Source organism: Bos grunniens, chromosome 13, assembly GCF_055505025.1.
Source record: "Bos grunniens cultivar Pamir isolate PY7600 chromosome 13, Bosgru_T2T1.0, whole genome shotgun sequence".
NCBI classification, from domain to species: domain Eukaryota; kingdom Metazoa; phylum Chordata; class Mammalia; order Artiodactyla; family Bovidae; genus Bos; species Bos grunniens.
In genome coordinates, this window is record NC_141177.1 from 31,207,256 (window position 1) to 31,220,033 (window position 12,778).

At 51.0% G+C, this 12,778-nt stretch overlaps 1 protein-coding gene across 4 annotated transcripts in view; it reads left to right on the forward strand.

Moving 5' to 3' along the window:
* Positions 1–7,973, forward strand: part of VPS16 (VPS16 core subunit of CORVET and HOPS complexes) — a 28,071-nt gene extending 20,098 nt beyond the window's left edge. For 2 of the 4 annotated variants that reach the window (XM_086333127.1, XM_086333128.1), the window contains exons 2-24: positions 1,375–1,463; positions 1,721–1,818; positions 1,906–2,034; positions 2,115–2,259; positions 2,384–2,499; positions 2,600–2,722; positions 2,850–2,905; positions 3,264–3,353; positions 3,442–3,536; positions 3,691–3,767; positions 4,210–4,341; positions 4,427–4,554; positions 4,685–4,720; positions 4,914–5,022; positions 5,183–5,317; positions 5,413–5,521; positions 5,612–5,709; positions 5,789–5,896; positions 6,206–6,283; positions 6,378–6,547; positions 6,628–6,724; positions 7,469–7,572; positions 7,688–7,973. In XM_086333127.1, coding sequence (XP_086189253.1) covers positions 1,375–1,463; positions 1,721–1,818; positions 1,906–2,034; positions 2,115–2,259; positions 2,384–2,499; positions 2,600–2,722; positions 2,850–2,905; positions 3,264–3,353; positions 3,442–3,536; positions 3,691–3,767; positions 4,210–4,341; positions 4,427–4,554; positions 4,685–4,720; positions 4,914–5,022; positions 5,183–5,317; positions 5,413–5,521; positions 5,612–5,709; positions 5,789–5,896; positions 6,206–6,283; positions 6,378–6,547; positions 6,628–6,724; positions 7,469–7,572; positions 7,688–7,832 — 2,467 coding nt within the window. In that variant the 3' untranslated portion in view covers positions 7,833–7,973. Of the gene's footprint in view, positions 1–1,374; positions 1,464–1,720; positions 1,819–1,905; positions 2,035–2,114; positions 2,260–2,383; positions 2,500–2,599; positions 2,723–2,849; positions 2,906–3,263; positions 3,354–3,441; positions 3,537–3,690; positions 3,768–4,209; positions 4,555–4,684; positions 4,721–4,913; positions 5,023–5,182; positions 5,320–5,412; positions 5,522–5,611; positions 5,710–5,788; positions 5,897–6,205; positions 6,284–6,377; positions 6,548–6,627; positions 6,730–7,468; positions 7,573–7,687 lie in introns of all 4 variants that reach the window. The other 2 variants (XR_015139319.1, XR_015139320.1) reach the window with 2 other exon arrangements.
* Positions 7,974–12,778: the final 4,805 nt, after the last annotated feature.

Genomic DNA, 12,778 nt, shown 5'->3' on the forward strand with positions numbered 1-12,778 from the left:
TTATATTTCTAATTAGTTCTTGCTATGGTATAACTGCCTCTCTGGTGGCTCAGAGGTTAAAGCATCTGCCTGGAATGCGGGAGACCTGGGTTCGATCCCTGGGTCAGGAAGATCCCCCTGGAGAAGGAAAATGGCAACCCACTCCAGTACTCTTGCCTGGAGAATCCCATGGAGGGAGGAGCCTGGTAGCCTACAGTCCATGGGGTCGCAAAGAGTCGGACACAACTGAGCGACTTCACTTCATGGTATAGAAAACTCATTGGTATAGAAAATATATTGATTTTTGTTCATTATTTACTGAGCTCTTTGTTTCATAGACTGCTTTGGATTTTCTAAGTAGCTAGTCTGATCATTTGGATTGATAAATAGTAGCAGTCTCTTTCTTTCTTCAAAATGGAAGCCTGTTTTTTTTTTCCTCTTAAATTATTTTGGCTAGAATACCATTTTTCTCTTGAATTATTTTGGCTAGAATTCCAAGAAGAATGTCAATAGAGATAATGGAGCCTCTCTCACCTTCTGAGATGACCCCACTCTCTGTCTGTGGAGTATGTTGCTTTTTAAATAAATCCGATTCTCACCTATCCTTAAAAAAAAGAGAGAGACGATGGGCATCTTCCTGGTCTTTAATGGGAAGGCTCCTGAAATGATCCTAGCTAAAATACTTGCTTCTGGAACTTTGTCTTCTCTTGTATTCTGGAGGAGTGTCCACTCCTTCTCTGTACCCTTTTCCCCACCTCCAACCATCAAATTATGGCATTCCTCAAGCCTCCTACTCTGTCTTCTCATGCAGCACATGTCTTGGTGATCCATATGTGCTTCAGATTGCAGTCATCTTGTGGCAGTTTGTAATTTCAGTTACCTTCTCTGAGTCAAGCTTTCACAGATTGGCATCTGTAGCCCACGACTCTCCTAGCTCTGGGCTCACTAAGGAGCTCCTCTTGGATTTCTTTCAGGCAGTGTTCACTCAGTACCTCTAAAATTGAGTTCATTATCAACAGGCTGGAGCCCTGGGTATAAAGCCCATAGCCAGATTCAGTGTTAAGAACCAGAAATAGAAGAAAGGCTGCCTAAGCTGAGAGGACCTCCTGCAGGGTCTTATTTTCTGCCAATGGAGACCCAAGCCAACCACCTCACCCTAGTCCCACCTCACTCTGTGCTCTACGTAGTGGCCACATAGTCTGCCCTCCCAACACCCTCTGCTTCCTCGCCTGCTGTCCCTAGGATGTCCCTCGCAGTTTCTAGTCATCACCCTCCTCCTTTCCCGAGGGGACCTGTGCAGGACAGTTGGAAGCATTAGGGAGCTCCTCTGGTGCGCACTCCATGTGGATGCAGGGTCATGACGAGGCTGATATCTGCTTGTCTCTGTGTGGGCAGGAAATATGAGCTGTATAGCATGGACTGGGACCTGAAGGAGGAACTGAGGGACTGCCTAGTGGCTGCTGCACCCTATGGGGGGCCCATTGGTAAGTCACCCCTCTGCCACTGCATGCTTAGGGACTGTGGGATGAACTCAGGGTCCTTGTTTCCTGGGGGCCTTGCTGTTGAGGGGTTCTTGCTGGCCTATGCTACCCACCCCCACCCCACCTTACTGAGATGTTTTAATTGTGGTTCTCGTGAGGCCTGCCACATGTGGTGTGGGCCTTCAGAACTAGTTCATAGGCCTGCTTGGCATGGAGTGGGCCTGGGCAACTAGGACAGAAGGTTTCTGCTCAAACCACAGCACTGCTGAGGAACCCCTGGCGGAAGGAGAAGCCCGCCAGTGCCAGGCCGGTTCTCGAGATCTACTCAGCTTCCGGGATGCCTCTGGCCAGTCTGTTGGTGAGCTCCCTGCCTTCCCTGGGGCTGAGGGCTTTACAGGATTCTGCATCCTGAGGACAGCCTCTGGAGCCTCTCTCTCATCTGCAGTGGAAGAGTGGGCCCGTGGTGTCCCTGGGCTGGTCAGCTGAGGAGGAGCTGCTCTGCGTGCAGGAAGACGGAGTTGTGCTGGTTTACGGGCTGCATGGTGACTTCCGGAGACACTTCAGCATGGGCAATGTAGGGGGCCCTGGGGGCTGGGGAAAAGGGATGGAGTCTGGGACTCTGTCACTCCCTCAACCCACGACCCCTCTCTCCAGGAGGTGCTCCAGAACCGGGTTCTGGATGCCCGGATCTTCCATACTGAGTTTGGTTCTGGGGTGGCCATCCTCACAGGAGCTCACCGCTTCACCCTCAGTGCCAACGTGGGTGACCTCAAACTCCGCCGGATGCCAGAGGTGCCAGGTGAGCCTTGACACCCCTGGAGCAGCATTCACTGCCCACAAATGTGCCTCCTGTCCATGGGACCATCAGAGGCAGAAACTGTGGACTTTGGGCAGTCTAAGGTTGTCCTTTTCCACGACCATAGGTCTGCAGAGTGCACCCTCATGCTGGACCACAGTGTGCCAGGACCGAGTGGCGCACATTCTCCTGGCTGTAGGACCTGATCTTTACCTCCTAGACCATGCAGCCTGCTCTGCGGTGGTGAGGAGCCTGGGTTGGGAGTGAACCGGAGGGACTGTAGAAGCCAGTGGGAGATCCTGAAAAGTCAGTCTGTCTGGTGTTCCCCTTGGCCCTGCCCCAGACACCCCCTGGCCTGGCCCCAGGAGTGAGCAGCTTCCTGCAGATGGCTGTCTCCTTCACCTACAGACACCTGGCGCTCTTCACAGACACAGGCTACATCTGGATGGGGACAGCATCTCTCAAGGTATAAGGCACATCTCTCAGGGCACTGTGCCTTGTCTAGGAAAGATGTGTGGGGCAAAGGGGAAGGACTTTTCAGCCAGACTGGTGATGGCTGGGATAGGGCCATGACATTCCCTGCACTCTTTCAGGAGAAGCTGTGTGAGTTCAACTGCAACATCCGGGCCCCCCCGAAGCAGATGGTCTGGTGAGGATGGGGGAGGGGTGTTGTTCTCATGGGAGTGGACATGCACATAGCCTTGCCTCCTGGGACACATTGATTCATCCTGTCTACTGACCAGAGCAAGCAGAGCTTGAATCTTGTCTTCCCTGCTAGTGCACATTTGAGGGAAACCCCAGTTCCCGGTGGGCCCCAGGTGTGCCAGGAAGCTGATGGGCCCAGGGAGAGAGAGAAGCAAATAAGTCAGCCAGAGAAGTAAGATGAAGGGCAGCAAGCCTGTGCGGAGTTCCCCAAGGCAAAGTGATACAGACAGTGATGTGAGAGACATGACTGTGGGCCAGGCATCCTGTGTATTAATCCCAGATGTGTGTGTGTGTGCACACAGGTGTAGCCGTCCGCGCAGCAAGGAGAGGGCTGTTGTGGTGGCCTGGGAGAGGCGGCTAATGGTGGTGGGCGATGCCCCTGAGAGCATCCAGTATCCTTGGAGGGCTGCCAGGGGTTAGGGGAGGGTGGCCTGCCCCACCCCATCCCTGGTTACTCTTAGGAACCTTGACCACGCTCAGGTTCGTGCTAGATGAGGACTCCTACCTGGTGCCTGAGTTGGACGGGGTCCGAGTCTTCTCCCGCAGTACCCACGAGTTCCTGCATGAGGTTCCAGGTGAGGCCCTCGTAAAAGCTCTGAGTGACCAGGACAGGGGCTCCTCAACACCACAGCTGCCGGACTAGTGCCCCAAAGCAGAATCAGGGCACTGAGGCAGGGCTGAGGGTTTCCTGACGCTCCCTGTCTCCCACTTACCATTTTCCTCCCCTAGTGGCCAGTGAGGAGATCTTTAAAATAGCCTCGATGGCCCCTGGAGCGCTGTTGTTGGAGGCTCAGAAGGAGTATGAGGTAAAGCCCTGGGCCTCTCCCGGGGCCCCAAGCCACTCGCCTTCCCCTTCCACTAATTGACCCAGCCCCTGTTTCTGCAGCCAAGTGCTACCTTTAAAGATGGGGGTTCAGGCAGGACATGGGCTGGGCCGGGCTGGGGTAGAGAGAGCTGGCTCAGTTGCACTGAAGGGACTTGGTGTCTTCTGTATGGTGATAGGGAGGGGCAGGGAACCCTTGCAGTCTAGTCACAAATCAGGGCTCTATCGAGAGATCTCAGGGCTTCATAGGCAACTGCGCTGATTGGGGGGGTGTGTGAATACCTCGGGTGGTGGGGCTGAGGGGATTTGGGCTCCGGCCTCTGCAACCTTCCAGACCTGCCACCACAGCCCAGTGGGTTGGGAGCCAGGCATAGAGGTGTTCTCGGTCATGACGCACTGTCCCTGGCACTTTCCCTCCACCCCAGAAAGAGAGCCAGAAGGCGGACGAGTACCTGCGGGAGATCCAGGAGCTGGGGCAGCTGCCCCAGGCTGTGCAGCAGTGCATCGAGGCTGCAGGACACGAGCACTGGCCAGATATGCAGAAGAGTCTGCTCAGGGTTGGCCTGGATGGCAGGGCTGGAGGGAGGGCAGGGTTTGGCTGGCAGAGGGGAAAGCCCTCCATTACTCTCTGGCTCTTTTTAGGCGGCCTCCTTCGGAAAGTGTTTCCTGGACAGATTTCCACCTGACAGCTTTGTGCGCATGTGTCAGGACCTTCGTGTACTCAATGCTATTCGGGACTATCACATCGGAATCCCCCTCACCTATAGCCAGTATCCTCAAGTGTGCTGACAGAGTGTTTACTTCCAGGGGTGGAAGGGCAAGGGGATGGAGATGCCACCTAAAGGTCCTTGGCAAATAGGACTTATCTCCCAGCTGGATCCTTAACAAAATGAAATACAGATACAAGCAGCTCACTATCCAGGTGTTGCTAGACAGGTACAGCTAGCCCAAGGGTGCTGGGCGGAGGGCTGTAGGTGGGCAGACATTACAGCCCTTGCTCTGCTCTTCTGGTCACTGCTTGTGATCCATTTGCTTGGGATCAGGGAGGCTGGGGTTACAGGGTCGGGCCACTCTGTCCTCTTTCTACCCTACTTTATCCCTTGTTCCCTTTATCTCCCTTGTCTGCCAGGCTTGTGTTGCGAAGGCTTTACCCCCTGGCCATTCAGATATGTGAGTACCTGCGGCTTCCTGAAGTGCAGGGCGTCAGCAGAATCCTGGCCCACTGGGCCTGCTACAAGGTGAGGATATAGAACGGAGTCCAAGGGCAATTCAGGGTTTACAGGCCAAGGTGAGGTGTAGAAAAGATGTGTAGAGCTGAAAGAGTGGGTCTTGATCAAGGCAGTGGGGGTCGGGTTTAAGGGGTGAGAGCCAGATTGGTGACATTCCTTCCCTCTCCAGGTACAACAGAAGGATGTGTCTGACGAGGATGTTGCTCGGGCCATTAATCAGAAGCTGGGGGACACGCCTGGTGTCTCCTACTCTGACATTGCTGCACGAGCCTATGGCTGTGGCCGCACGGAGCTGGCCATCAAGGTGTGGGTGCTTAGCCCTCCCTGGATGCTCTGATGTGGGTGTTAGAGGCCCCCAGGCCAGCTCCTTCTCTCTGTGCCTTCCTCCTCGTCCCACAGCTGCTGGAATATGAGCCACGCTCTGGGGAGCAAGTTCCCCTTCTCCTGAAGATGAAGAGGAGCAAACTGGCACTAAGCAAGGCCATCGAGAGTGGGGATACTGATCTGGGTGAGCAGGGTTTGGGTGAGGACGAGGCTGGGGACCCTGGGCTCAGTAAGGGGCTGGGCTGAATCCCCACCCCACCTTATCGTCCCGCAGTGTTCACAGTGCTGCTGCACCTGAAGAATGAGCTGAACCGAGGAGATTTTTTCATGACGCTTCGGAACCAGCCTATGGCCTTAAGTTTGTACCGACAGGTGTGTGCAGGGGCAGGGTGGGGTGGAGCCTGAGGAGCCCCCGAGTTGGCCTTGCTGACTGCCCACCTGCTGTCCCCAGTTCTGTAAGCATCAGGAGCTGGAGACACTGAAGGACCTTTACAACCAGGATGACAACCACCAGGAGCTGGGCAGCTTCCACATCCGAGCCAGCTACGCTGCAGAGGAGGTCTGAGGGCCACAGGGCAGGTGGGGCCCACAAACTGGGCCATTGGTCTGGCTTCTCCAGGAGTCTAGGCCTTGAATGTGTCACACACCCCCTTTGGTCCTCATTGTGGAGGGAGAGCTTGAGAAGATGTGAGGCGCATGAGTTGGTCCCAGAGGAGCTAGTCATTCCCATTAGGAATACCAGCACAGTGCTCCCAGCAGGAAGAGTTGGCACTGGTGACCCTAGGCACAAGGATTGGGGAGAAAACTGCAGCATGAGTGGTGACGGCCGAGGTTCTCTGTGCTATGAGCTCCCTTTTGGCCTTTGCAGCGAATTGAGGGGCGAGTTGCAGCTCTACAGACGGCAGCCGACGCCTTCTACAAGGCCAAAAATGAGTTTGCAGCCAAGGTTTGGCCCGTTCTTCTCTAAACCTCTTCTCCTCACTTCCCAGTCTTCCTTCCTTGTCCCTCTCATCCCTGTCCCACCACATCCCTGTTCCCAGGCTACAGAGGATCAGATGCGGCTCCTACGGCTGCAGCGACGCCTAGAAGATGAGCTGGGGGGCCAGTTCTTAGACCTGTCTCTACATGACACGGTCACCACCCTCATTCTCAGTGGCCAAAACAAGCGTGCGGAGCAGCTGGCACGTGACTTTCGCATCCCTGACAAGAGGTAGATGAGGGCCTGATCTGCATGTAGGTCCTGGGACCCCCTGCCCTCCTGCAGTGCCTCCATGCCCAGCTTTCCCACAGGCTCTGGTGGCTGAAGTTGACTGCCCTGGCAGATTTGGAAGACTGGGAGGAGCTAGAGAAGTTTTCTAAGAGCAAGAAATCACCCATTGGCTACCTGGTGAGGTGGGGACCTCCCTCTAGCCCATCTCCAGTGAGGCAATGCTGAGGAGATGGCCAGGCTCCAGTGGTCTGTTCACACATCTGCTCAGCTATCCTACAGAACTGGTGGGCACATTTCGGAGTCAGGCACAGGGGAGGACAGGCCCAAGTCCGCCTGCAGATGCTGGAGGAAAGGAGACTGAGCTGCTTTTCCCCAAGGAGGGCCATAGGGGACACCAGTGTCTGAAGGAAAGTCCTGTTGGTGGGGAGGAAGGGGAGAGTACATTTGCAAAGCAGTGGAGGATGTTGAGTTGTTTGTTTTCTGTGGCAGGCAGTTCAGAGGTGTGGTAGGTTGGTCAAATAAGGGTAGCTATAAACTGCCCAAAACTCAGGCCCTGGGAAGGCGGGAAATGCCTGCTGTGAGGGGTAACGGTAGATGATGGCGTGGATGCATAGAAATAATTGATCTCAAAGCTCTAATAGAGCTTGGGGTAGGTGGTTTTCACCCAAAGAATTTTGAGATCACAACTGTTGTATGGGTGTGGGATAGGAATTGGGGGGATTATACAGACAGAAGGGTATATAAGATACATTGGGATAATGTAGCCACTTGGCTTTACTCATGGACAGAGGAGCTTTGAGAGCTATGGTCCATAGGGTCGCAAAGAATCAGACACAACTGATGTGACTTGACACACAGGCTTTGCTCATAAGAGAGAACAGGAGGGCTTTGCCTGATGTCTTTCTACCCTCTTCTCCTAAGCCCTTTGTGGAGATCTGCATGAAGCAACACAATAAATATGAGGCCAAGAAGTATGCTTCCCGTGTGGGTCCTGAGCAGAAGGTCAAGGCCTTGCTTCTTGTTGGGTGCGTCTGCTGAGAGTCCTGGGGTGCTGGGTGGCAGAGCCAGTGGGCTGATGAGAGGCACAATTTGTGCCCTTGGGCAGCTCAATACTTATCTCCCCTCCTACTCAAACTGCAGGGATGTGGCTCAGGCTGCGGACGTTGCTATTGAACACCGGAATGAGACGGAGATGAGCCTCGTATTGTCCCACTGCACTGGAGCCACAGATGGGGCCACAGCCGACAAGATTCAACGGGCCCGGGCACAAGCCCAGAAGAAATGAGGAGCCTACCTGCTCATCTTCCTGAGCCCTGGACCTGTCAGAAGTGTCCCTGCTCATCTAGCTCTTCCCACAGAGCAAAGCCCGAAAAGCTGGGGTTGGGGCCAGGGTTCTGGTTGTAAATAAAGTTGAAATATTTTATAACAGCAGTCCCCAACTTTTTTGATACCAAGGAGTGGTTTCGTGGAAGACAGTTTTTCTACAGACTTGGGGTGAGGGGATGTTTTCATGATTCAAGCATATTACCTTTTCTTAAATTTATTTTTTGGCTTCACTGAGTCTTTATTGCTGTGCGTGGGCTTTCTCTAGTTGGCAGTGAGTGGGGGCTACTCTTCCTCGCAGTACTTGGCTTCTCATCGCGGTGGCTTCTCTCTGTGGAGCATGGGCTCTAGAGCAAGGGTTTCAGTAGTTGTGGCTCATGGGCTTAATTGCTCTGCAGAATGTGGGATCTTCCTGGACCAGGGATTGGACTTGTGTTCCCTGCATTGGCAGGCAGATCCTTAACCATTGGACCACCAGGGAAGTCCCTCAAATGAGTTGCATTTACTGTGCACTTTACTTCTAATCTAATGCCGCTTCTGATCTGACAGGAGGTACCTGGCCAGGAAGTTGGAGACCCCTGTTTTAGAGCACTTGTTTTATGCAGTGCAGTCTAAGCAAAAACAGCTTGGAGGCAGAACCATCCAGATACCTCAGCAGAACTTCATGTGTTTGATTGTGGGGGTCTGGAGAGAGAGTTTCTCCAGTGATATTCACAGACCCCTGTCTACAGTTACCAGGCAAAGTCCTCTCAAACTCACAGCCCCTAGGAAGATTATGGGACGTGATAGCACACGTGCTAAGCACCACACTGAAAGCATTACCCACACGTGCACACATGGTACAAGCTCAGCACTTTACCTTGCTTTCATTTTTTCTACAAGACAGTCCTATGAGAGAGGTAATACCACCCCATTTTACAGAAGAGGATTGAGGACTGGGGAGCAACTAGATGGCAAGACTGGAATTTGAAACCATGTTGGACATTTGGAGATTTTAGAGCTTCTCCTTGGCTGTTGTGACAGAGGAAGGATGACTCAGCCGGACCTGAAACCGGGCCCTCTGAGCAGAGGGTCCTGAGGCAAGGCCCCTGGTTTGCCCTACAGTGAGGACTGGAGGACGGATGAGGAGCATGTGGCCATTGGGTTGGAGAGATCCAGAAGGAGACTTTGGAAACCCTGCCCACTGAATAGTGGTGAGCAATTCCTGAACGGTCACTGGACTGAAGAGAAAAAGAAGGGAATTCTCCCTTTGGCAATTCTGCCAAAGAAGAGCTGCAAACTGGAGACCCCTGGCTCCCCAGTTGGCTCAGTGGAGGCCTTCCCTACAGTCAGTGAGAATGCCTTCATGGCCCTCCAGGCTCCCTGCCTCTAGCCTCTGCACTCCAGTGCACTTTGGCTTCATACCCCAGCAGTGTTACCCAACACTGAGGGCATTACCTTTCTTCCTGTTGCTCTTATTAGTCTAGATGGAAGACGGAGGAAACCAAAGCCAAGAGAAGGCAGACCTCCCTGGAACTTTCGGCTTTTCCCTCTTTGACACCCCTAGGGCTGTGTTTAAAAATAGTGAGAGATTCAAGCTTGGCAAGATGTTTCTTTTTCCTCCCCTACCTGATTGTAAGTTTGTGAAAATCCCACATGCACGTGTACTAAGTCGCTTCAGTCATGTCCGACTCTTCACAACTCTGCGATCCTTTGGACTATAGCCTGCCAGGCTCCTCTGTTGGCATTCTTGGGGATATAAATCAAATTATAAAAGAATCATTTGTTATGCTCACCACTTAGAGAATTTGAACAGGATAAAACAGGATGGTTTGTCTGTTCCCCAATGTCTAGGGCATTAGCTGGAAGACTGAAAGGTTGGGGGTGACTTGACAGCTAGGAACTGGAATCTGAAGGCTTGGCAACTCACACGTCTGGCAATTGAAGCTAGTTGTTGACTGGAACCTTAGTTCTGTTAGCCAGAACACCTGCCTCAAACACCAGCAGCCAGGTCCCAAGGGCAGCATCCAAGAAGAGCCAGGTAGAGCTGTACTGCCTTCCCTAACATGGTTTTAGAAGTCATAGTATCATACCCAGAGAAGGGGATGGCACCCCACTCCAGTACTCTTGCCTGGAAAATCCCATGGATGGAGGAGCCTGGTAGGCTGCAGTCCATGGGGTCACGAAAAGTCGGACATGACTGAGCGACTTCCCTTTCACTTTTCACTTTCATGCATTGGAGAAGGAAATGGCAACCCACTCCAGTGTTCTTGCCTGGAGAATCCCAGGGACAGGGGAGCCTGGTGGGCTTCCGTCTATGGGGTCACACAGAGTCGGACACGACTGAAGCGACTTAGCAGCAGCAGCAGTATCATACCTGCCACATTCTGTTTGTCAAGGCAGTTACGTGGGCCTACCTCACCCAAATTCAAGGGGAAATAGATTCTGCCTCTAGATAGAGAAGTAGCAAGGCTTTGGAACAGTAAGTAGAACTGGAAATGTGGCCAGTTTTGGGAGTCATGATCTGCACAGTATATCAGCCTTCTCTCTCAGAATCAGCAGACCCTTCTGGGGAAAGGACAGAAGATTTCCAATACTGAGGTCATTCTGGGATTTTTGTTTTCTCTTCAGTCTTGGCACCACACTTCTTCCCTGCCTTGGTACCTCTTCACTGCTTTTTAATCCATGCCATGTGGCATGTGGGATTAGAACCTATGCCCCCTGCGGTGGAAGCACAGAGTTCTAACCACTGGACAGCTGGGAATTCCCTTCAGTGCCTTTAACAAATGTTTTCTCCAGCTTTTCTAACTAGAAAAAGGGCTGGAACCATCCAACTCAGTCCTCTTTTTCTGGAAGGGAGGCCCTGTGCAGTGCATTTAGAAGCTACACAATAAAAGCCTATGTTAGGACTTTCCTGGCTGTCCAGTGGTCAAGAATCTGCCTTGCAATGCAAGAGATGAGGATTTGATCCCTGGTCAGGGAAATAAGATCCTACATGCCATGGAGCAACTAAGCCCGTGCATCACAACTACTGAGCCCGCATGCTGTGGAGTGAGAGCATCACAAGGGTCCTTGCACAGCATGAAAGATCCCACATGACACAAGGAAGGAAGAGCCTGTGTGCCACAACTAAGACCCAGTGCAGCCAAATAAAAACAAAACAGCCTGCATTAGAAAAAAGCCTATGTCCCCAAACATGCAGCATATTAATGTGCAGTGTGCAAACATTAAGCATAGTACACGTGAAGTTTTAGAAATACATGAGAAATAACAATGACGACTGTATAAACTGATTACAACTTTATACAAAGTGTGCATGCATGTGGAGAAGCACTGGAATTGTCCATGAAGAGATGTGTTTGAAAATTAAAAGCAGTTTTGTATATTTTCTTATAAAGTTAAATGCTGATTCTCTCCCGCCAACATTTTATCCTGAAAACTTTGAAACATACAACTAAATTGAAAGAATTTACAGTGGACACCTGTATACCCACCACTTAGATTCTACAGTTAACATTTTACTATACTTGATTTGAAGAAAGTAGGGAAAACCACTAGACCATCCAGGTATGAGCTAAATCAAATCCCTTATGATTATACAGTGGAAGTGAGAAATAGATTTAAGGGACTAGATCTGATAGATAGAGTGCCTGATGAACTATGGACTGAGGTTTGTGGACATTGTACAGGAGACAGGGATCAAGACCATCTCCATGGAAAAGAAATGCAGAAAAGCAAAATGGCTGTCTGGGGAGGCCTTACAAATAGCTGTGAAAAAAGAAGTGAAAAGCAAAGGAGAAAAGGAAAGATATAAGCATCTGATTGCAGAGTTCCAACGAATAGCAAGAAGAGATAAGAAAGCCTTCCTCAGCAATCAATGCAAAGAAATAGAGGAAAACAACAGAATGGGAAAGACTAGAGATCTCTTCGAGAAAATTAGAGATACCACGGGAACATTTCATGCAAAGATGGGCTCGATAAAGGACAGAAATAGTATGGACCTAACAGAAGCAGAAGGTATTAAGAAGAGGTGGCAGGAATACACAGAAGAACTGTACAAAAAAGATCTTCATAACCAAGATAATCATGATGGTGTGATTGCTCACCTAGAGCCAGACATCCTGGAATGTGAAGTCAAGTGGGCCTTAGAAAGCATGACTATGAACAAAGCTAGTGGAGGTGATGGAATTCCAGTTGAGCTATTTCAAATCCTGAAAGATGATGCTGTGAAAGTGCTGCACTCAATATGCCAGCAAATTTGGAAAACTCAGCAGTGGCCAAAGGACTGGAAAAGGTCAGTTTTCATTCTAATCCCAAAGAAAGGCAATGCCAAAGAATGTTCAAACTACCACACAATTGTACTCATCTCACATGCTAGGAAAGTAATGCTCAAAATTCTCTAAATGTGAGAGATATGTGAACTGTGAACTTCCAGATGTTCAAGCTGGTTTTAGAAAAGGCGGAGGAACCAGAGATCAAAGTGCCAACATCCGCTGGATCATTGAAAAAGCAAGAGAGTTCCAGAAAAACATCTATTTCTGCTTTATTGACTATGCCAAAGCCTTTGACTGTGTGGATCACAATAAACTGTGGAAAATTCTGAAAGAGATGGGAATACCAGACCACCTGACATGCCTCTTGAGAAACCTATATGCAGGTCAGGAAGCAACTGTTAGAACTGGACGTGGAACAACAGACTGGTTCCAAATAGGAAAAGGAGTATGTCAAGGCTGTATATTGTCACCCTGCTTATTTAACTTACATGCAGAGTACATCATGAGAAACGCTGGGCTGGAAGAAGCACAAGCTGGAATCAAGATTGCCGGGAGAAATATCAGATATGCAGATGATACCACCTTTATGGCAGAAAGCGAAGAGGAACTAAAAAGCCTCTTAAAAGTGAAAGAGGAGAGTGAAAAGGTTGGCTTA